Source organism: Lepisma saccharinum, chromosome 27 (assembly GCF_977018435.1).
Source record: "Lepisma saccharinum chromosome 27, izLepSacc3.1, whole genome shotgun sequence".
NCBI lineage: Eukaryota > Metazoa > Arthropoda > Insecta > Zygentoma > Lepismatidae > Lepisma > Lepisma saccharinum.
The window spans coordinates 28118818-28143533 of record NC_139255.1 but is presented as its reverse complement, the minus strand read 5'-3'; the positions used below and the strand labels follow the sequence as shown (position 1 = coordinate 28143533).

The 24716-nt window shown below is 38.9% G+C and overlaps 1 protein-coding gene across 3 annotated transcripts in view; it reads right to left on the bottom strand.

Moving 5' to 3' along the window:
• Positions 1–1037: 1037 nt before the first annotated feature.
• The window catches only part of Fa2h (Fatty acid 2-hydroxylase), a 33527-nt gene continuing 9848 nt past the window's right edge, over positions 1038–24716 (bottom strand). For 2 of the 3 annotated variants that reach the window (XM_083113465.1, XM_083113466.1), the window contains exons 2-7: positions 12081–12412; positions 10192–10420; positions 6221–6375; positions 4087–4219; positions 3261–3380; positions 1038–2625 (exon numbers count right to left, since the gene is read on the bottom strand). In XM_083113465.1, the coding sequence (XP_082969591.1) occupies positions 2540–2625; positions 3261–3380; positions 4087–4219; positions 6221–6375; positions 10192–10420; positions 12081–12392 (1035 nt within the window). In that variant the 5' untranslated portion in view covers positions 12393–12412 and the 3' untranslated portion in view covers positions 1038–2539. The remainder of the gene's footprint in view (positions 2626–3260; positions 3381–4086; positions 4220–6220; positions 6376–10191; positions 10421–12080; positions 12413–24716) is intronic. The other variant, XM_083113464.1, reaches the window with a different exon arrangement.

The following is a 24716-nucleotide window of genomic DNA, read 5'->3' as shown; positions in this document are numbered from 1 at the left end:
GGAAGTTCTAACCCCCCCGGAGAAAAGTGGCTGAATTATACGTTGTTTTTAAAAATCTGGCCACTTAACGCGCTCAGCCAAGGAGTGGGCTAGATGAATATTTTAGCTAAAAGTAGATTTAATAAAATTGTCCTATCTAGGGGAGTCTATGAATCGGGATTGGAGAGAGAAAAATCAACTTTGAAACCTTCAAAAATACATTTGCAGTGTATGCTTCCTTGTGTGTGAATAACAATTATGATCCTGTCGAAACTCACCCGATTTTTCTATATGTTTATGTGTATTCACAGTTTTATTGAGTTGAAACAGCAGGATTTCTATCCGTTCGCCTCCTTCCTGTTATTTGATATCGTGATGAAAGAGACAGCGTCGCTATTTTTTTTTGTCAGCGGAAGTCCAGGAGATTAACAATACTTTTTCCTTCAAGCGTAGAAAAATAGGGAACCATCTAATCAAACTGTCAGTCACGCAAACACGTGTGATCTAGGCGTCCTGTTAGGTCAAGGTCGCTCTGAAAAGCATGGCGTGAAATCCTAGTTGAAGTAAGGCAACATATTTCCAAAGTGTAGAAACAGAAACCTCCTCTTTTTTGCTTTTTTAGTGAGTGGGGCAACTGTCATATAAGGAACAATCTGAAACTCGCGATCTCCTTTTCAATGCTCGGAGCGCAAATCACACACTCTTAAACCACAGGAACATTCCCCCAGCTGTCTCATTGTCATCATGTTAAACCCTAGGAATCCACTTCATGCTCTGACTATAAGTTCTTCAGACATACCAAGTGGATATCTCCCTGATTATTTAAAAATAATATATATACACAAGGCATAGGCGTAGCTAGAACTTTATATTTGGGTGTGCATAAAGAAAAAAAATGAGGTCTTGTACCTTTTTAATAGCATATTTTGCAACACAATCACTTGGCTCTTTAACTGCACTGATGTTTGTAAAGGAATATAAATTCACTAAATGACAGTGTTAAAAATTTCTGAATATATGTAGTAGAAAAATCAAATTGCATAGAAATTACACACACACAAAATGTTCATAAATGTTACAAATAAATACATCAAAATACACGTCATCTATAACAAGAGACGTCTGTCAAAAGGTACAATGTTCTTAAACTCATCAATAACTTCATTTACACCAATAGACTAAGCTCTTTCCTTTTCCACAAATAGCAAGAGGAGGGCTTCCAATCTATCCTGCTTCCGAGTTGCTCTTAATTTAGTTTTAACTTGGGTAAGCTTGGAGCTTGTGACAGGTATAGAAGAAAAGCGCTGCAGTACAGAGTAGAATGCAGTAAATATCTTCTTTCTCCAATGAAATCAAAATATCGAAAAACTTTAGACACTCGTTTCATCAGCGATAATGCACACGTTTGTACCAATTAATGACATTTTCAACTTCTTACAAACTGCCGCTTATTCTCTCTCTTATTGAAATATCTGTCTTTAATTATCTTTGATAAAGCAGCCCATTAGGGTGTGCCTAGGCACACCCGGCACACCCCGTAGCTACGCCTATGATACGAGGGTCGTTCAAGTTAAACCGGGATTTTGGATCGGAATACACCCAGACCATTGGCGGCGATTAGAGGAACGTGGGGGCCAGTTACCTCCACCTCCCCATACATTTCGTCACTTTTGCCCTCGCACTTTGCTATGCCTGATCTACCAAGGGCAAGTAAACTGTCCTTGCCCCGCCTCCCCAGTTTCGGAACCCAATCGCCGCCACTAACCCACACATATAAAATGCTCTATTTATAGGAGACAATGAAAGAAAAGATTTGAAATTTATCGTGCAAAAAAAAAATAATTCACCTATCTCTTTGTTATCATAAGTTTCAAATAATACAAACTCCAATCTCTTCCTCATCACTTTCCATGCTCCGAGCGTCATACTTGCACCGACTGACATTCCACGATAGCTCATATAGAATGAAATAACGTGGAAGTAACTCACAGTAAATAAACACCTGCTTAATATATAAGAATGCACTCTCTTTCAATCGTATCTAACGGAACACTTCTCACAATGGTAAAGAAAATTGTCTTAATATTGCTTTGATTAATGTTAGGTTTATTTTTTGTAGAAACATTTGCAGGTAAACGAGGTGTTTTATTCACAATTTCCGTGGTTAATTCAAGAACTTTGAGTTCAGATGTTGTTGTTAAGTATATCCTTCCATATCTCCAGTTTTACATTGTATATTGGCCCCAGCGTGGATCTGGTAAGGTTTAATGCAGATGGAAGTAATTTAATAAGCTGACCGCTGTCATCCTTTCAATGATATGGTCAAATTATTCTCGGAACATTTCCATGGGACTGCGCGAATCTAGCTAGTGAACCTACCAGCAGTGTACAGCGTGAGCAAGAAGATTAGGGATAGTTGCTGAGCTACGATGACGCCAGCGGCTCGCTTGTTGATTGGATGCTTCGAGAGCTGTGACTCGCATCCAAGCTGCAAATGCAGATCAGCCAGATGTGTTACAGAAATAATCTCGCTCCACGTTGTGGCCTTCGATTGGTTTGACTACCACCTCAATGGTTTTGCAAGCTTCTTCAGCAGAATTTTGCTGTTGAAAACACTGTCCCAAACTGGACTGGAGACTCCATAACCTGAAAAACAAGTTTAATAGCATTGTCACAACACTGCTTTTTTACATTAAGAAAATACACAATAACTGCTGGTAGGGCAACACTGGACAGCTCTTACAAACTCCCATGTGTGTGTAATTAAAAGTACAGTTTCATAAATTTGACAAGTCAACATGTGCTTGTGGATTCGATTTTTCAGTGAATGACTTGTCACCTACATTTCGTATCCCACATCCTCCGTAGACAGTGGTTTATTGGTAATATTTTATCGGGTCGTTGCTTTCCGTTGACTGACGATTTGGTAAAAATTATAAACTAGTAGAGAGTCTTAAGGCGATCTCTTACTCTGGCGATAAGTTTGAGCATTTTCCATGTAAACTTATGGGGGAAACTTTGGTCAGTATTATCTCGAGAACCAGTCGACAGAAAATTTTCAAATTTTAACTGAACACTTAGAAAGGATGTTTCTAGAGAACCACTGATTGATATTTTCATTTTATGCATCAACGTCGCGAAAATTAATTAATCCAGTTTTATCGCATTTTTTCACTTTTCTTGACATTGACCCTGTTTTTTTTTTAATTCAATTCAACCGAAATTGATAGAAAAGCAATGTAAAATCACAAATAGAAATAGATTTAGATGTTTCGTCTTACCTGAGTCGTGGTGGCTAAAGTGGTGATGGTTGTGATATCTCTTCATGTAATATAGAAAACTTCCTTCGCTGGGATTTCCATAGTGAATGTAATAATGGGTCAAATCGTACAGAAGATATCCTGCAAAATATAAGCGGCAGTTGGTACAAAGCTGATTGGGAAATTATTTCGATACAAAGTAGTAATTTTATCCTATTCCCATTCGACACCAAGACCGCTGCTTTGCAGCGCAAGTCAATTTTTACACACCAAGATATTCGATTGAACCGCGTCATTTTTAGAAGCAATCATTAAAATCGTTATAGCATCAACATTTAATAGACTTAGAGTAGAGAAGGGTAATACTGCGCGTCGGGTAAGGCTGCGAACAGTTTTTTCAGGTGAAAATCATACACGATTGGCACCACTGCTCCAACGTTTTCTTAGAATGTAAATAAGTATTTCTAAGTTAACTAAAAATGTTATGAGGTTGGAACCAATATACTGAGACGCTTAGAACTGCAAGGCGATAGTTTAGCTTACTGACTGGTAACATATATACAAATTTGCATGTTTCTCCCCAAAAAACCTACAACATCGAGCTACGGCGCCAGGGGTCCTGGGTTGGAATCCTGACCTGGGCATGGATGTTTGTGAATGTCCATTCATCAGTTTCATCACATCATCACTCATCCCCATCTTCGCAAATTATCCAAAAGTGGTACAAAAAGCGAAGTAAAATAAAGCAATCAAACAAATCAAAAAACTTCATCCCAGAATGAAATCACAATTATCCCCCAAAGCAAAAAGCTTAATTCGAACAGTAGATGAGATGTACGCGTATTACCTAAAACAAATCCGGCGGCAAAGGCGTGTTGCATCCAGTATGGAGAAACAGCTGCATGTATTTGGTGAAAAAGGAAGGCGAATATTGCAGTCACTGTTGGCGGAATTACCAGTCGTCCACTGTCGAATGGTGCCTGTGGAAAAAAATATATATCAGGATTAATATTGATATTGTTCGATCAAATTGTGGGTACAAAAAGGGTCTACAATGTCCCAAAGTTAGGAACTTGTTTAACACGTTTGTCTTGTAATTACGACAGTCCCTGATTCTATTCACGAAGTGGTCACATTTTTTTGGCGTTAACCCCCTTACCGCTAGTTTTTTCCTGAAGTAACTTGTTACTGTTACTCTTCTTCCAAAAGTAAAGTGTTAAATTTAATTACTTTGCTTCCAAAGTGGTGGAGATTTACTGTAACCGTTCCGAATAACATTTCCTGAAATTAAAAAAATATGTTTCTTGCTAGATAATATTAGTATTTCTCTCATATAAGCCATGAAAAGAGTACAAAATATTTGTTACCCTAACATTCTGTAAGGATTCCAAATATCTTTATATACATATAATCAGACGTGGTTCTTACAACAATAGATAACATGTGTATGCAAGGTAAAACTTGTGACGCGTCCCTGCGTGCATGGAAACGAGAAACTTCTGTCCCGACTAATCAGGACGTATGGTAGACTTTGGAATTAAGAAAATCATTATTTTAGCGTTTCGTTCAACGTATCGTTTTCGGATAATGTTACGTTGGTGCAGTGTCTCGGTTCGAGGACAAACAATGCCCTGAAGCACAACACTCCACTCGACAACTAGTCACGTGACGTTCCTACAAGTGCTGTCCTGTTGACTTTTGCATGGAAGACGAGTTGCTGTTGAGGAAAACAGAACCATCCGAACACCGAAAGGTGCAATGTGTGTTGCCTACCCTTCCGCATTTCTTACGGTTCTTGAAGTTTTTTGAGGGAGGAATTTTTCCACACAACTGTACATTGTTACCACATAATTACAAAGAAATACCACAACCCATTAATTTTGATTCATAATTTTTCCATGGAAGTTAACATCTGTCACAAACCAGGCAAATGACAAAATTCCGAGGTTGTATTAACCGTAGCCGTACTTACCTGAGGCGGCTCACAGGCCCAAACTTTTTCATTACTAAAATTCAAGATTGGTTGATTTGGTGTTTTTAAGTCCACTTTATTCACAGTAAGGCTAATCGGGACTGGATCTACAGTTTAAGGGGGGGTTTGAACCACTTGTGTCTCCACCGGGTATCGAACCCGAGACCCCTTGATTACAAGGCGACGACGCTACCACTGCCCCATCAGGGAGGCCCTAAAATTGTTATCTAATCACTGCTTCCATTCTTGTTTATATAAGTGTAGTTATTTATTAATTATTGAATTATAACAATTACAAAAATTACCATAATTAATAAAATTTAATAACAAATTATTTTCATATTCACTAAACCTCTCAAAAAATATTAATTTTTCATCAATTATTTTTTGTGTACATTGGTGAGGTTCGTATTAATTCTAATAATTATAAAAATTACCATAATTACCAATACAGAAATATTGGGAACACCCTACTGAACAATGCAATTTACTTTCAATTTTTGATAAAAAAAATACAGTTGAAAAATCGAAAAACTAGAGGTGGTGGGCCTGACAGACTCCCCCCCCCCTCGGGTAAGGTAAGGTTAATTCCGAGCCCATTACGTGTAGTTTGGGTGTTATTTCTGCATAGGATAATAATAAACTTTTTCGAGCAGGCCTCATCCCCAGGAAGGTATCAACTCGGGGCAAGCTCGGGCACCTACCGACCCTTTGGGTGAGATGATTCAAGGTAAGGACTTATAGAACCTTTTCCTGATCCCACAAAAATAGGCAATAGTTAGGCTGGAGAATTCAATGAACTGATCGATCTCTGACTACGCACTGTGTACCTTCTTCATAAACAAGAACCTAAGCGGAATGTAATAAACTATTTATTCGATAAAGTATCGATATAAATTTCACGTTGATCCCTTTTTACATAATATACATTTACCATAGACTAAGTTTATTAGAATTATTTTAAATTTAGCATATTCTACCACTTAAGATAATTAAATGATTTGCTAACCTTATGATGTATGCCGTGAGCTAGAAAATGAAGGAGAATCAGTTTAGGAGAGTCACCTGGCGGCTCTAGATGAAACAACCACCTGTGCATCACGTATTCGAATATAGTCCATGTTAATGTTCCCATGGCAACCACTGGGAGTATTGGAAGGAGAGCTGTAGGAGAGAGAAAGAGAGAATCCAATAGTCCGATGAACTAATACAACTATTAGTAGAAAAAATGTGAAACTTTTAACGTTTGTATGTAAGTTCTAGCTAAAATTGAGCTCTGAAAGTGGGAAGGAAGTTACCAGGCAAAGGTTGGTTCAGAATACACATATGTTTAGCAAGTTTCAAAGTAGAAAATTAAGATCATTAAGATGTGCAATTTTATATTATATTATTTTTATTACACGTGTGTGCCTACAATAAAATTAGTTTTAGGTAAAATAGATTATTAATATTATACTGTGAATTTAAAAAATATATACGAGGGTTAAGTCATAAGTCATGGCAACTATTTTTTTTCTCGAAAACAGGGGACAACACGAAAAATCTAAGATATACATTTGAAAGTGTATGGAATGTACTTTCGAAAGAAGCAACCAAATTGTGTATGTAAACAAAGGTGGGGTAGTAAACACGCACCCAAGTTCAGTCGGTGAGTGACAGCTTTCGAAAACGGAGGTCATGAAGCAGGAGCAACGTTCGTACGTTAAACTAGCAGTTCTCCGCGGCAGAAATGCACGGGAATGCCATACAGAGCTGCGGGAAACACTGGGTGTGCATCTCGTGCCCTATGAAACAGTGGCGAGCTGGGTGGAGGCCTTCATACGGCGCAGTGTGTCAACTGCCAAAATAAAACACTGTTGTCCAATGTCATGTGTTCTGCCTCTTCCCTAGGAGAGTATTCTGCATCCAGACTTCATCTGGTGGCTTCTCTCGAAAGTACATTCCATACACTTTGAAGCATATATCTTAGATTTTTCGTGTTGTCCCCTGTTCACGAGAAAGAAAATAGTTTTCATTATTTTGGAAAAAAAAAGAAGAGTCGTTCGAGTTAGGGATGGCATAAATTGGTTTATTTTACTTCACTTTTTTGCCACTTTTGGCTAATCGCAAAAATGAGGATGATATAATGAAATTCATGAAGGGACACTCACAAAGAACGCTCATGCCCAGATCGGGATTCGAAGCTGGGACCCTTGGCGCACAAATGATATCCGACGCATTACAAATTATTCATTATTATAGCCCCGGTTCGGTGGCCCAGCCCCTTAAGTGATCAACTTCCAATTGGGCCACCGAAGTTCCCAAGTTCGACTCCTGTTCTCTTTCAGTTTCCCTTCTTCAATTTCATCTAATCATCATTCAAGCTCATCGTCGCGATTAACCAAAAGGTGTCAGAAGTGCGACATAAATTATCAAAGAACACAAATCCTATTTCATACTGCTTCTTCTTAACATTTACTCTCCCGATGATAGCATATGGTATCATCAGAATAAGGTCGTACGAAATGTATGTGCTTTTTGGACATTCATACTCTTATGTTTGGATGGAAACTCTGACACAGGTCTGGAGCAAGCCTGGGAAATTCACATTGATGACCAACCTCCCCCTCTCCCCCTCCCCTCCCCCTCCGCAACATATCCATGCCACATTTCCGAACAGAGGTTCCCATTTTGGTTCATTATTCAACTTGTATGGTACCCAGGAACATGAAACATGTTTCATTCTCTTTGGAAACGTCCATTCTTTGAAAAGAATACTAAGGTTTGCCAATTCTCCCCAAAATAGCGGGAAAAGATGGGGCAAACCCCAGATTTTTATGTTTCTTTCCATTGAAATTCGGGGGTCATAGCCCCCAAGCCTGCCTTCCTCGGTCCGGCGTTCTGAATTGTACACGGTTACATGCTCTCATGCTTTGATGTTTTAGCTGAAAAACAAAACTTATCCGAAGTAGATTGCTCCTATAGTGTCCGAGTTATAACAATTTTCCTCCAAAAATGCAAATTACTTATTTTTCGTAAAAAACAAAAATTACATTTTGCTTATTATTCAACTTGTATGGCACCCAAGAACATGAAACATGGTTCATTCTCTTGCAAAATGTCCATTCTTTGAAAATAATACTAAAGTTTGCGCTTTCTCCCCAAAATAGCGGGAGAACAGGGGGCAAACTCCAGATTTTTATGTTTTCTTTTCCATTGAAATTCGGGGGTCGCGCGCCCCAAACCCCCCTTCCTCGGTTCGGCGTTCTGAATTGTACACAGTTGCATGCGCTGATGTTGTAGCTGCAAATCAAAACTTATCCGAAGTAGATTGCTCCTATAGTGCCCGAGTTATAACAATTTTCCTCCAAAAATGCAAATTTTCTATTTTTCGTAAAAATAAATAATCACATTTTGGCTTATTTTTCAACTTGTATGGCACCCAAGAACATGAAACATGTTTCATTCTCTTGAGAAATGTTCATTCTTTGAAAAGAATACCAAGTTCGCGCCTTCTCCCCAAAATAGCGGGAGAAGAGGGGACAAACTCCAGATTTTTATGTTTTTTCCCATTGAAATTCGGGAGTCGTGCCCCCCAAACCCCCTTCCTCGGTCCGGCGCTCTGAATTGTACACTGTTACATGCTCTGATGTTTTAGCTGAAAAACAAAAGTTATCCGAAGTAGATTGCTCCCATAGTTCCCGAGTTATAACAATTTTCCGAATTTAAAATTCCCGCCGAGAAGCCCGGGCGAGAACGGGGGTATTTTCGTAAACCTGCTCGGGACGCAAACTAGCTCCACCTATAATGTAGGTGGCACCGTCGTGATGCGCTACGAAGACAGTGGTCCTGTGTTCAAATCTTGGGGAAAATATGGGAGTTTCGTACCACTTGTTCCTTAATCTATTTAATCGATTCACCATTTTATCCTCATCGTCGCGATTGACATAGATAAGCAGAAAAAGCGACCAAAAGTAATTAGAAATATAGATTCAAACTGCATTTTTTTAAAAATTCAAGAAATATTGTAAGGCTTTCCCTGGAATGGAAACAGCTGCACAACGTAACACAGTAATAACAGTGATGAGTGAGTGAGGAAGCAGGAATATTTCTAATTTTTGTTTGGGGTCGGACTGCTGGTCTGGGGATGGGGGGATACCTGCCTTCCTGCAGCTTTCTGAAGTAAAAATGAATGTAGGGGCTCTTACCTATGGCCTTGTCCTCGTTACAGCTGAAATACACTGCTTAAGCGATACTTCACATTGAAGTGACAGATTATACGAAGGTTTAACATCCAAGTGGCAAGCGACACTTCACCACAAACTACACACACTTGAGTATTAACCTTCCGTGACAACGTGGAACAAGCATTCACTGCGCATGCGCCAAAAGTAAACCGACGATACACGATAGGTCAATTACAGAATGTCACCTTACTCTAAAACCTGTTTGACGCCAGAATAAACTTCAAAATTATATTTTTGTCTTTTCCGTCGAAAGACAGGGAGGGTTACATGAACCGATGAACTAATCGGCTTTGTCCAGTTGCCGTGGAGAGGGGAAATTCTCGTGGTATTCTGCGTTGCCAAATTTTTCGTATGTAATCTTTTTCGGAACAGGTGGTACCCTCAACAAAGTCAAGCACGGCGAAACCTAATGCTTGCCGCCGCGTATAGCAAGCGAATGGGTCTCCGATTCCCTGCCTCTCACTGAAAGGCGAACGAAGGGTGCATATCGACAGCAAAAGGCGTGTACGACTGGACAAAAATCACACGTGCAGCAACACCGCTTTTCCTCCCTTGAAACTCCCACAACTGGAGGCAAAAAGTTTGGGTTTCTTGAAGTGTATTCTTTGGCCGGTCGGACTTTAGTGTGAAAGGTTGCATTTGTTTATTTAGGTTCTTTGTGACATGCCACCTAAACGTCGGGCAACATGTCGCTTCAGTGTGAAATTTCCAGAAACTAGGTACGTTATTTCATTGAAGCTTGGTGTAGACTTACACATGATAGACTGAACGTCATTAATTGTTAGAGAGCAGTGCAGACAGTAGAATAAGACGGGGACCCACACAGCGACCACTATCTTCCAAGATGTCCTCGTGAGGGCTTCCAACCTGTCGGATTCGAAAAGGCGAATATTTCTGTCCACAGGGCGTTTGATCCAAAGATTGTATAGTGGACCAAGAGACCCAACTTGCCGCAGAATAGGTTTGTTCCAGTCGATAAATTTCTAGAAAATAGAGAAATTACAAAATTTGTATTATACGTTACTGATACAACACCTACAGAACTTATTAATACAGGGTGTTCATAAAGTACCACTGAGATTTAAACACAGCGTGGGAACTCAGATTATTCAAGTATAAATGCTCGTTGTAGTACGCTGTGGAGAAACTCTTAAAGTTGCTTTACCTTGGAAAGTAGAGGCCTCCCGAAATGTTTTCCTCTAATTATCTGTATGAAGCAGCAAACTATCTCAAAATTAGAGGTCCTTCAAATTTTAAGTTTATCCAATTTTGTAACCAGGAGAGAAAAATTGCAGGGCGATTGGCGGGAAAAGTGCAGAAAAGATTCATTAATTTATATCTTACCTCTCTTTACGTTCAGTGGCGTGCCCAGGATTTTCGAAAGGGAGGGGTTAAGTACTCTTTATTTTATTCTTATTTTTTGATAGTCAGTTCTCATTTTGTCATCTTTTCCTACTTTTGACGTTCCTTTTTTAGGTATACTGGGCCAAAGGTGTGTGCGGGGGGCTATGACCTCCACCAACCCCCCTTGGACACGCTTCACTGTTTACTTTAATGCAAAACCTTCTAATTATTTGCAACCTAAATGCTTAAAGATACTCAGTACAAACCATCGACCTTGTGAAACTGTTCAAAGTGTTTCAAGTCCCACATATTTGTAGTCATATTGTTTTCCACACATCCCCAGCTGACCACGCGAGTCCAGTTACGAGCCTACCAACGGTTCACAGCGAGAGCAAGAGAGTTAGCGATTGGCGCTGGTTTGAGATGGCGTTAACGGCTCAGTTGTTGATTGGAGGATTCTGGAGTTACGGACTCGCTCCAAAGCTGCAATGTAGAACAGCCGGAAATAATCCCACTCTCTCTTACTCTGATAGTAATTCCGATGGTAGAACAAATATCACACGAAATCAGCTCGTTTAGTTCCACCGAGACCAAAGTAGAGCTCGTTGCATATTGTTTCATTTCAATACGGAACTTGACCCGTATTTTAATTGATCTGGTAAAAAGGTTCCTGGACCGAATTGAAAAGTTTACAGATAAAAAGGTTATTTACGGTCCAGAGCCCATTTACGCTTGCTGATTTTCTCTCTTGGACCGGAATTGAATTCATTTAAAATTTCCTAGACCTTTAACAACCCTGGTCGGAGTGCTTCCCGTCTAAATCTGCCATTGAACCGGCAGCTGTTGCGTCCGACAAAGACCAGACCCCGATTTGATGGGGACGAGTTACTTCAGTTACATCTTCAAAGGGGAAACATTGCTTTGGAAAGGGCCACAACATAAAGTAGATGAGCTATGTGAAATGTGATACTAATCATATGAAATAACGCCGGTTAAAGTTAAAACTGGAATTATTCGTTTGTATTTTACGTCGCATTACTTCCATTTTTCTCTCACCGCGACGATGAAGATGGATACGTTTCTCAATACCTCAGCGAAGATTTGACTACACGAGCTCAGGTTCATTCACTCTCTTCTACTCCCCACTCGTACAGCCTGACTCATTGGGATGGTATAGTTTTTACTGAATATAAAAGATTGACACCTCGCTACTGCTATATACCCAAAAAGCAATCCTTTATCACATGTATGCATTTATTTAATACTTGCATAATGATATAAAAATAACAAATCTCTTACCTCTAGGTCCTCTTCATCTTCTAGGTTTTCGTCCATGGCATTGTCCACATTATTGTTCACGGCTTTGCTGCCTTCGGATGAACCTTCTGCCAAGATTCTTCTTTCATGCTGCTCCTTGTACTGTTTCAGCAAGTAAAGAGCCGCTGGAGAGTGCTGGTGAGCATCGTCCTCCTTGGGCCGAAGGAGTTTGCCGATTTCTTTCCCCTGGAAAGGTTTCAGCAGATTTTTCCCGCCAGGATGCTTCCTGAGGAAGGTTGCTATGTCGAAGCTCTGACCGTTCAACTTGACTTCAAAGTCAGATTCATTCTCCATGTTATTGGTGGCAGCCAACCCTGCAATGGAAGAGAGAGAGAAGGGTAAGTTTTTCTGAGACCGAAAAACTATTCCATGGGTCACGAAATCTTATGATTCGTCCTTGTAAAGTGCACACGGAAGTCAAATCAAGGTCGGTGCTTTTTGGGGCATCATTTGACATCAGGGGCGGCTCGAGATAAAATTTTCTGGCGTCCCCCTTTCTTTCCACTCCAATAAAATCTTGACCATGTTACATATTTACTGTTTTAAATAAGAAAAGTAATTGCTTTATGTTTTAATACTTTAAGTATTACTGTGAAAGAATACTTTTATTGTATGTATGCATTTATTTAATACTTGCATAATATAAAAATAACAAATCTCTCAGCTCAAATTGCTTCATGATTTTGTAATGTATATAAGCAGCAGTAAATTCAGGAATTTCTTCCTTGGAAGGATGGTAACATTGAAGACAGGCAAAGTCTATATTGAGCTGTCCCTAAACTTTTTACTTCCTTGAGTACTAACAGTTGACTAATGCTTTAAGTTGTTGAATGACTAAAACCACTTTTATTTTCCTGGGCATGGGTGAGTGTGTTCCTTCATACATTTCATTATATCACTCATCCTTATCGTCGCGATTACACTTGTAACAAAAGTGACGTAAAATATCCTAATGCAATCAACCCCCCACCATTTCACCCTAAAGAACGTATTGCGGACCCTTGGACCCTATTGAAAGACTTACCAAGTACCAAACTTAAATAATGAAAATATAATTCAGGGTGGCTACTCACCGGGAATTCCTTGAATTCCGGGAATTCTGCGTGAATTTTTGGCTCCGGGTATTATGCGTGAATTCTACTTGAATTTTTCTCCGTAGACGTGAAAAATTACAACTTTTTCCAATCGAAATCCTATTTACATTTTATGCAAATAAAAATTATTTTCGTAAAATTTTCTTAGTCTTATCAAGTTTATAACCATAGCTAGGAGGCAGCGGGAGTCGGACCTGGGCGCCGAAATATCTAAATGAAAAATGTTGTAAAATTGATTGATTGATTTGCGGTTTTAAGTCCACTTTATGCACAGAAAGGCTAATCGGGACTGGACCTACAGTTTGAAGTGGGATCCGAACTACTGTGTCGTGTGGAGAAAAAGTGATTGAAATCATTTGTTCGAACACAAATGCTTTAGCACCAACTTCTACCCCCTTTTTGCATAATTTACGAGGATAATAACGTCTTTGATATTACTACTACCACTACTACTACTACTACTACTACTACTAATAATAATAATAATAATAACAATGTTGGTCCCGGCGGGTTCGAATCCTGGCTTGGGCATGGATGTTTGTGAGTGTCCATTCATCAATTTCATCATATCACTCATCCCCATCTTCGCAAATTAGCCAAATGTGGCACAAGAAGCGAAGTAAAATAAAACAAATCAATAATAATAATACTGTTTTAATAATATTATTATTATTAACACTATTATTATTAGCATTAGTACATTTATCCTGGCACTTTCTCCCCGCCCGCTCAGACAAAAAATCGTGGTTACGCCTCTGATTGTAAATAGATACTCAGCACCTTAAATTAAATATTTTAATTATATTACGTATACCGTTTAATTGAATTATAATTTTTGGATGTTGGAATCACATAGACCCTTTATATTATGAAGATATTTGTGTGTGGATGTTGAGAGGCTGTAATACGTAAGGTTGAAATAGAGAAAACATCTGCTTGAATTTTTGGAAAGTTCGCCTTCAAAACCGGGAATTATACCGGGTGTTCAGTTCAAATCTCCCTATTTTAAATTAGTCGTAGAAAAGAAAGTATGAATGATAGAGCAATGAAATTTCAGAGAATTGAAGAAAAACTCATAAATTTTATTTTCCACACACTAATAGACCTTCACATGTACCCCATTGGTAGCACGAACAATATCCAGTCTGTATTCAACTTGCCATGTTCTCTCCAACATGTCCCCTGTTACTGTTGCAATCGTATCACGTATGCGGGTTCGTAACTCTAGGATGTTATTAACTGGAGTCGCAAACACACGAATTGCCTAGATGCCTGGCGGATGGATTTACTCGGGCTTCTCTGAAACCCCGCTCGAATATCTTCCACCTTTTCCTCCCACACACGACGGCGAGCTCCACCAGATTGTTTTAGGACACTGCCGGTTTTTAGAAACTTACTAAATCACAGCGATTTAGCATCAGGTGCAACTCCTCCGTACACTAGTCTGAAATTTCGTTGCGTTGCAATCACAGATTTTGTTTCGGCATACCACACCACTGCCTGCGCGCGTTGTTGAACAGTCGCCATTTTTATTTATGCGACTGTGGCGCTGCGTAGTGAGCAAACGGACAACTTCAAGCCATGAAAACAAAACTAAAAGATCTGGCCTTTCATTTGGTGTTCCAGTTATTTCATAATTCATTGTACTTCGTTCGCAGTAATTAATTGAAATTAGGGAGATATGAACGGAACACTGTATACTTGAATTTGATCATGGTCCTAGAGTAGCCACATTGTAATTATTTAGCATTTGTTGTATGCTTAAGGGTTATTTATTTTCGCCGAACTTCTTGGAAGGCAAGGATTATATTGGGATCATAGGGCTTTGAATGACAGTAGGAAAGAAGATTTATGCACGCTACTACTTATGCATAAAATATTAGTCATCAGATGCTTTGTTTTTCAGCCTCTGGATCTAACATCCTTTTTTGTTATTCAATAAATATTCAATTCATTGTTATTATGACATTGGTTTTCGTACCTCTACAGTTGTTTTTATACAAATTTTGGCGGTCTTAACTGCACCTAAGCTAGATAATGATGACACAATGGTAATGTTATAAATTTATTCTTATTTTTACCTATTCACGTAATAGCTAACAATAATACAGTATTAATTAATGTACGAATTATGAATAGATCTATAAAAAATAAAAATAACGTATTAATTTAAAAAATTATATTATTATTATCATTATCATGTTATTATTATTATTATTATTATTATTATTATTATTATTATTATTATTATTTCTGATACACTTTATTCTGATCCCCTAAATATATTTCTAAATATGTGCCTTGCCCCTCCTTCAAAAAAATTCTGGGTACGGGCCTGCACGCTTATATAGATGGGTTTTATGTGACGCCAGGATGCTCACAGTCGTCATGTTTGCGGCCAATTTTATTTGTCGTTCCAGGCAGGTAGCCAGGGGGGCTAAGGGGACCGAAGCCCACCCCGAAATACTACAAATATCTAATTTAAATAGTGTATAGTGGTAATTAATTTTACTTCCTTGTTAGGATTAAACATCTTGCATAGTAATTTGTAATATACTGAGAATTTCATCTTTAGGGCTTCTAGCCCCTTTTTCACCTTTAGATGGCGGCTGCTGATAGGGAATGAGCCCCTCCCGAAATACAATCCTGGCAGAGGCGTGGCGTGCATGTAGCCGCTGTTACCGCAGGTAACACCAAAATATAAAGAATTGAAGAACCAGTCTTAAAATATTATTACGTACATAAACTGGTAATATTGTCGTAAAGTAAACATTGCAGACTGACATTTTTTCTGACACCGGCAAAAGCGAAGAGGAGGACTGATCCGGTACCCTCCACAGGCAACATGAGGAAAGGACCCTGAGCCCACGCAAGGAAGACTTCACGTTGCGACAAAGACAGTTATGGCGGGAGGAGGAGGCGGGCTGTTTAGCCGGCGCAGTTGCCGGTGATCCTTACCGGAAACATACCAGTGTTGCCATATTCAATTGACAGAAAAGAGCTAAGTCGCCTAATCTGGTCTATCTTACTCTGAAGGTGTCCAGTCACACTGGGGAACGATGGCGCAGTGGTAGCGTCGCCGCCTTATAATCAAGGGATTCCGGGTGCCATACCCGGTGGAGGCACAAGTGGTTCGGATCCAACTTTAAACTGTCCCGATTAGCATTACTGTTCATGAAGTGGACTTAAATCGCCAAATCAAAATTTTAAAAAATCAAATCACACTGGGGCAAAAGCAAACTACCAAGTGATATTTTGTATTTACACTAAATATCAGCGATTATGAAAGTCCTCTTTGTCCTTCTTCGACATCATGGGCGAGAAGGAGAGGAGAGGGATGGGTATGGTCAAGGGGTCCGCTGTCCTTCTAAAAATGTCAACCTAAAATTATATATTTCACACATATAATATTATTTCGGTTACAGGAATTTGTGATAATTGTTGATAATACTGATTGAGATTGACATACGTTGTCGCAGGAATGCAATAATTTCGGATTGAAGCAATGTTTTTGAGGTGGTAGAACTGTTTTTGGGTGAAAACAATACTTACAAGCATAATTTCCCGATTGTTATCTTAGCACGCTCTGAAGTGTCAGGTGTCGCAGGTTCGAATCCTCAGCAAGAAATGGTTATTTCAATGTTCGTTGTTATTATTTTACTTACATAATTATAAAAATTAATAATTACATACACAAAGAAATAAAAATTTTATTTCAATAATTCACCATGCATCCTCATCGTCACCATTATCCTATAAAGTTAAAGCCTTAAAGGTAGCAAAGGACGTAAAATATACGAAATAGTAGTGGTGTCAGAAATGAGATTTCAGTAGATTTAGCGAAACATGGGAGTGGGAGTAGTTAGGAAACATATGAAGACTACATCTACTCTACATTTGAAACGAAAAGTTTCGCGATTTGGGAAAATCTGGTTTCAAAAGAACTAAGATGGCAACATTAGTAGAACTGGACTTCTTGCAGGTTCCGAAGGAAATATTGGGGAAGGGCCGATGCTGAGAGGGGAGGGGGCAAGGAGGGTGCTTCACGTGTTACAAAAGTAAACAACGGTTTGTGGGAGGGACTGTGCAGTGGGAGTTTTGTGACTGGTGTCTTTCGTCTTTATGTTGTTTTCGGGCATTGTCAATTAATTAATGAAGCTTCCTCCGAGTTCCGAGGTGGCGGGTTCATCCTATCTGGACAGTGTGTGTAATCGTGCGATAGAAGATATTTTGAAGCAATCTTTCGGTTCGTTATTTTGCAGAAAAAATCGAAATTGTGGCGAAAGGGAGGCAAAAGCCTATTTTGAACGATTTAAAAACCAAGTCGTCTGCTGGATATGACCGACATTTCAATGTTTCGTGGTATAACTACTATCCGTGGTTATGTGGATGTGCACAGTTGTCGAAACTCTTTTGTTGGCCATGTACTCTATTTTCGGGTGAAAAAAAAACGTGTGGAATTCAGATGTGGATAACATGGACCATGACCATGACGCACCCAAAAATTCAAATTCAAATGAAAAACTTCTCTTTATGACAGCATCATAGAAGTTTTTTGATTTGATTTGATTGATTTTGCTTCGCTTGTGCCACTTTTGGCTAATTTGCGAAGATGGGGATGAGTGATGATATGATTAAATTGATGAATATACATCACAAACGCCCATGCCCAAGCTAGGTTTCGAACCCGGGATCCCAGCATCATATAACTATTTTCAAAGTCGGATTGATCTGCTCTAGCTATAAGTAGCCTTCGATGTTTCTGTAAGTATCAAATTACGTATTATTGTGTCAACAACCAATGTTTGCGATTTCACTTTAGTCCTTATGTCAACATTTTTTTTCCTGATTAATAACTTTACCAAAATCTAGTATTGAATTGCATACGTACCAGATTAATATTATATGAACTACTTGGAAGGCATTGGGGGGGGGGGCATGAGGTGGGGAGGCGCCCAAGTCTCCCTTAAATGTCCTACTGATAACCGGTAACACTTTTAAAATTCCACGCCACGCCACTGAATCCTGGCTACAGGCCTGTGTCGTTTGCAAGGAAATATCCAACCACGTAGCTTTCGTTACATCTGCACCAACTACACATTTGGTTTTTAAATCACGAATGTCTGTGAAAAAAACATCTGCAGAGTGAAACTGCCCCATGGTGCTCAGAGTTGCCAACCCAGTGATTCAATTTTCTGCTTGTGGCTATGGGGTGATATGCCCACAGAAATTAAGTACAATATGCCCAAGGGCATTATTATGATAAGAAAGGACCACAATGTGACTGGATCCAGAGTATTCTTTGTAGTATGAGGATGCATGAAATATGTATCAAATTCACGTCCATGTGTCCAAAGTGCAATGCAATTTCTCACAAATGTAAACAGTAAAAGAGGCTATGGTAAATTCAAAATAATGTTGTTAGAAACGCTATGCTTGTCTGTACAAATGATGTTCTGTTTACGAAACAAACGTTAATAATCTTCCAGTTAATGCTGTGTAATATTTTCCTTTAAATATGTCATGTCAAGAATTACAACAATTGTTTCTTGTATTGGGCATTTTACCTCTAATGGGTGGGCATTTACCCTGAACACGGGGTGATTTGCTCAAATTGACATTCATCTGTTTATTTTCCTATGGTTGTTTTGCCATAAGACTTACAGTAATAAAACTTATAGGTAACAATAACAAAAAACATGTATCTTTCATTTGACATCATTTTCAATGCGACACTCCTTCATTTAGCGAAGCTATAAACCGAGTGACTCTATTAGGTTGTATACTGTGCTCAGCACTTAAAATAAACTATCATCATTATTATTGGAAAACGCATTCTGCCCTTCCATAACAAAACCATTGTTTTAAGTATGAATGAATGAATTAATTAAAGTTTTTGGGTGCGTCGGCACTTGAGGCCATTTTGCATCCTTCAATATATTCGGGGAAATATTAATATTAAAAGATCAGAGAAGAAACTAAAAGCTTCAAGAACCACACGCCAAATACAATTGCAGACATCACGTAATGCACGGAACTTAGACCTACATTACATCTCGGAAGCGTTAAGAAAAAGTCATTGTCGTAAGACCTGTCTTACGCGAGAAATAATTGTTTATCTCCAGAGCTATGCACTGTACAAACATGACGTCTTAAGATAATATTGTCCTGCGTATCTATGATATTCTGAACTCATCTCATGAGATAATATTTATGATCTTAGGTAATATAAGGGATCTTCATAATGTAAAGATATCATTTAGTCACGTAGTGGTAGAAGATGCTGAACATAAACATGGTGAAGGCAACAAACTGTTTGTTCTTTAGCTTACTTAACGTCACTTGTTTGTACAGTTTGGTTAACCGCGTCATTTTAGCCTTTTGACTGGAGTGACTTAGGAAATAGCGGATAAACATAAATCTAGATTAACGACCACGGCAGTGGCGTAAACAGAGTCCAAGATCTGGGCTTTCTCACTGTCACGTGGTCCTAGGCTATGAGTAGAAATCAGGGACTGCAGTTGAAACCTACTTTCAGTTTCAGTTTCAGTTCGGCTCGGAATGAAACATTGCGGTTCACTTTCAGTTCTCGAACTGAAACTGGAATGAAACCAGAGTATATATGTCCGAACCAGAACTGGAATGATCTGATGTTTTACGTCCAGTTCGGCACGGAATGAAACCATTCGGTTCATTTTCAGTTCTTGAACTGAAACTGGAATGAAACCAGAATATATCTATCCGAACCGTAACTGAAATGATCTGGGGTTTTAGTTTCAGTTCGGCCCAGAATGAAACCTTTCGGTTCACTTTCAGTTCTCGAACTGAAACTGGAATGAAACAGGAGTATATATATGTCCGAACCACAACTGAAATGATCTAGGGTTTTAGTTTCAGTTCGGCCCGGAATGAAAGTTTTCAGTTCAGTTTCAGTTCTCGAACATAAACCGTTTCCAGACCCAAATATTAAGGATCTGGGCGCGTTTTGCTATGTTTGAAATCGAGAAAAATACTGAGTAACTTTTATAACTTCTTCATTTAAGAACTGTATCTCACATTGTACTGACAATTGTACTTTCTTGTAATTATCTGTGAAATGAAAACGAAAAGTTTATATGAATCCGCCGCGTCACTTTTACCTCAGTTGATTCAGTTCAAAATGGCATCAAACAGTAAGATGAAAATTAACTGTGAAAAAAGTTACGTATCTTCATTACAGTAACCAAATTGTAGTTAATCAAACATACATTTCTAAAAGTAGCGTATGACATCACAATACAGTAACCAAATTGTAGTTAAACAAATACATTTATGAAAGTAGCGTATGTCATCACAGTACAGCAACCAAATTGTTGTTAATAAAACAGATACAATTCTATGTGAGCTGTGGCTAGCTTCATAAGTGTGTCCATTTTCGCGCAAAACTACATCAATAAGATTAATACACATTAGATTTTCCTATGGCAGCAAATTTTCCAATTCATGGAAAATGGCATTTACTCTTTTGTATGTAATTACATAATTTTGTTTGGTTTTCTGAATTCCTGAAAATAGAAAATTAAAATAAAATAGTGTATGAACTGTTAATTTATATAAAACGCAATAAGCATCTATCCTCGATGGATATTTTCACACCTACAAATAACCATGGATTAAAGAAAAAGCACTTAAAAATATGCTTACACAAACTTTGGTTGATTGTAAATGATACATGTCATAATTTTGTAGTACGAGTTCCTCCTCCTCGTATGTAACATATTATTTGCACTTTAACAGCCATTATTTAAATTTTGAATAAAAAAGGAAATTAGGTCATACATAAATCTTACAATGTTAATCTTTTAAATGTCTTTCCAAACGAGAATTATGAAAAACGACAGCAAACATGTGAGTATGAAAGACAATGACTATTCACCTTCCTCCTCGACGAACTCGTAAACACTACTGGAGCTAATAGAGGAACTGAAAGAATTTTCATCTTGGTTTAAGGCTGGCAAGTGCTGATCAGAACGCTTTTGGAATAAAGCATTCGTCCGCAAGACCATGAGATCATCAAGTGTTGGAGAGGTAAGGTTGTACCTCAAATCTGACATTACAAACTTCACACTTGAGAACAACCGCTCCACGCTTACCTGGGTGACTGGTGCAGCCAAAACCACCGATGTCGGGAAAAATGCGCCCGGAAAAGTGCGCTCTCGCAATAAAAGTGGGAAAAATGCGCCCTCCCAAGAGTAACCACAATGAAAAGTGGGAAAAATGCGCATTGCACTTGCCTTCCCCAGTTACCCATTGAAAGAAAATGTATTGTGGTTTAAGCCGACAGTGTGTCGATCAAACTTCTTTCGTGACCGCAGAACCAATGACCACCACTCTTGGACAATGCCGATATGAGAATTGTTTCTTGAATTGCGATGCAGCTGTGGTGAAAAACACGATTCCAATGTGGATTTGATTAATATCTTGTATCAACAGGGTTATTTATAGTACCTGGATTTAAACATGGCATGGCAGTCGGGTAGGAGGCCACGTGATTGGTTGGGAACGGGAATGCAATGCGATGTAAGGCACTGTTGGAAAATACATACTTCCTGTTCCCTTCCTACAGGTGGTGACGCAATAGAAACTGGACCCGACGGACGTAGTGACTAGTGAGTCACCTACTGAATATTTGAATCAACAATGTTATTTTTTTATGTTGTAACAATATTACATTCATTTTGTTATAATTGAAATCTGGGCTAAAAAATATGAAAAATGACACCAAACACGACCAAGATATACGAATTACAAACATATTGCCACTCAGAAGTAATAACTACATATCCATATTATTATGTAGTGTATTGGAAGCAATGAGTTCGTGTTTGGTGTCATTTTTCACACTTATTCCATACAATTTTACGGTATATAAAATATTGAGAATTCAGGGGGTACACAGAAATATTCAATTATGTCAAGAGGAACTCTCAGGCAAAAAAAAATGAGAAACACTGCCTTAATGGCATTTCGGATCTTATCTATTTCCAAATATTCGGATTTGGCAGCCCCCAAAATACCAAATTGTTCACTACGAAGTTTTATTCCGAAACAAAACTTAAACTGAAAGTACACGGAGGGTTATGGTGCACCAGAATGTAGCGAAACATTTCAGTTCAGGTTCGAGTACGAACTATAAGTCGAACTGGAGCATGTTTCAGTTCGAGTTCAAATTCGGTTCGCAGTCCCTGGTAGAAATAAGTTTACCAAAATTAGGTTGCCAACTCATAGGAAATAAGATTGCCAACTCTCAGGAAATCAGGTTGTCAACTCTCAGGAAATCAGGTTGCCAACTCTCAGGAAATTAGGTTGCAAACTAATAGGAAATAAGGTTGCCAACTCTCAGGAAATCATAATGCAAATTCTCAGGAAATCAGGTTGCCAACTTATAGGAAATAAGGTTGCCAACTCATAGGAAATAAGGTTGCCAACTCTCAGGAAATAAGGTTGCCAACTCATAGGAAATAAAGGTTGCCAACTCATAGGAAATAAGGTTGCCAACTCTCAGGAAATCAGGTTGCCAACTCTCAGGAAATCATAATGCCAACTCTCAAGAAATCAGGTTGCCAACTTATAGGAAATCAGGTTGCCAACTCTTAGAAAATAAGGTTGCCAACTCATAGGAAATAAGGTTGCCAACTCTCAAGAAATCATAATGCCAACTCTCAGGAAATCAGGTTGCCAACTCTCAGGAAATCAGGTTGCCAACTCATAGGAAATAAGGTTGCAAACTCATAGGAAATAAGGTTGCCTACTCATAGGAAATAAGGTTGCCAACTCATAGGAAATAAGGTTGCCAACTCTCAGGAAATCAGGTTGCCAACTCATAGGAAATAAGGTTGCCAACTCATAGGAAATAAAGTTGCCAACTCATAGGAAATAAGGTTGCCAACTCTCAGGAAATCAGGTTGCCAACTTATAGGAAATCAGGTTGCCAACTCATAGGAAATAAAGTTGCCAACTCATAGGAAATAAGGTTGCCAACTCATAGGAAATAAGGTTGCCAACTATCAGGAAATAAGGTTGCCAACTCATAGGAAATAAGGTTGCCAACTCATAGGACATAAGGTTGCCAACTCATAGGAAATAAGGTTGCCAACTATCAGGAAATAAGGTTGCCAACTCATAGGAAATCAGGTTGCCAACTCTCAGGAAATCATAATGCCAACTTATAGGAAATCAGGTTGCCAACTCATAGGAAATAAGGTTGGAAACTCATAGGAAATAAGGTTGCCAACTCTCTGGAAATCAGGTTGCCAACTCTCAGGAAATCATAATGCCAACTCTCAGGAAATCAGGTTGCCAACTCTCAGTTAATCAGGTTGGAAAACTCTCAGGAAATCAGGTTGCCAACTCATAGGAAATAAGGTTGCCTACTCATAGGAAATGAGGTTGATAACTCATAGGAAATAAGGTTGCCAACTCATAGGAAATAAGGTTGCCAACTCATAGGAAATAAGGTCTGCCAACTCCCAGGAAATCAGGTTGCCAACTTATAGGAAATCAGGTTGCCAACTCATAGGAAATAAAGTTGCCAACTCATAGGAAATAAGGTTGCCAACTCTCAGGAAATCAGGTTGCCAACTCTCAGGAAATAAGGTTGCCAACTCTCAGGAAATCAGGTTGCCAACTCTCAGGAAATCAGGTTGGCAACTCTCAGGAAATCAGGTTGGCAACTCATAGGAAATCAGGTTGGCAACTCTCAGGAAATAAGGTTGCCAACTCATAGGAAATAAGGTTGCAAACTCATAGGAAATAAGGTTGCCAACTCTCAGGAAATCAGGTTGCCAACTCATAGGAAGTAAGGTTGAAAAATTAAAAAGAAATAAGGTTGCCAACTCCCAGGAAATAAGGTTGCTAACTTATAGGAAATCAGGTTGCCAACTCATAGGAAATAAAGTTGCCAACTCATAGGAAATAAGGTTGCCAACTCTCAGGAAATCAGGTTGCCAACTCTCAGGAAATCAGGTTGGCAACTCATAGGAAATAAAGTTTCCAACTCTCAGGAAATAAGGTTGCCAACTCATAGGAAATAAGGTTGCAAACTCATAGGAAATAAGGTTGCCAACTCTCAGGAAATCAGGTTGCCAACTCATAGGAAATAAGGTTGCCAACTCTCAGGAAATTAGGTTGCAAACTCATAGAAAATAAGGTTGCCAACTCTCAGGAAATCAGGATGCCAACTCTCAGGAAATCATAATGCCAACTCTCAAGAAATCAGGTTGCCAACTTATAGGAAATCAGGTTGCCAACTTATAGGAAATAAGGTTGCCAACTCATAGGAAATAAGGTTGCAAACTCTCAAGAAATCAGGTTGCCAACTCTCAGGAAATCAGGTTGCCAACTCTCAGGAAATCATAATGCCAACTTATAGGAAATCAGGTTGCCAACTCATAGGAAATAAGGTTGCCAACTCTCAGGAAATCAGGTTGCCAACTCTCAGGAAATCAGGTTGCCAACTCTCAGGAAATCATAATGCCAACTTATA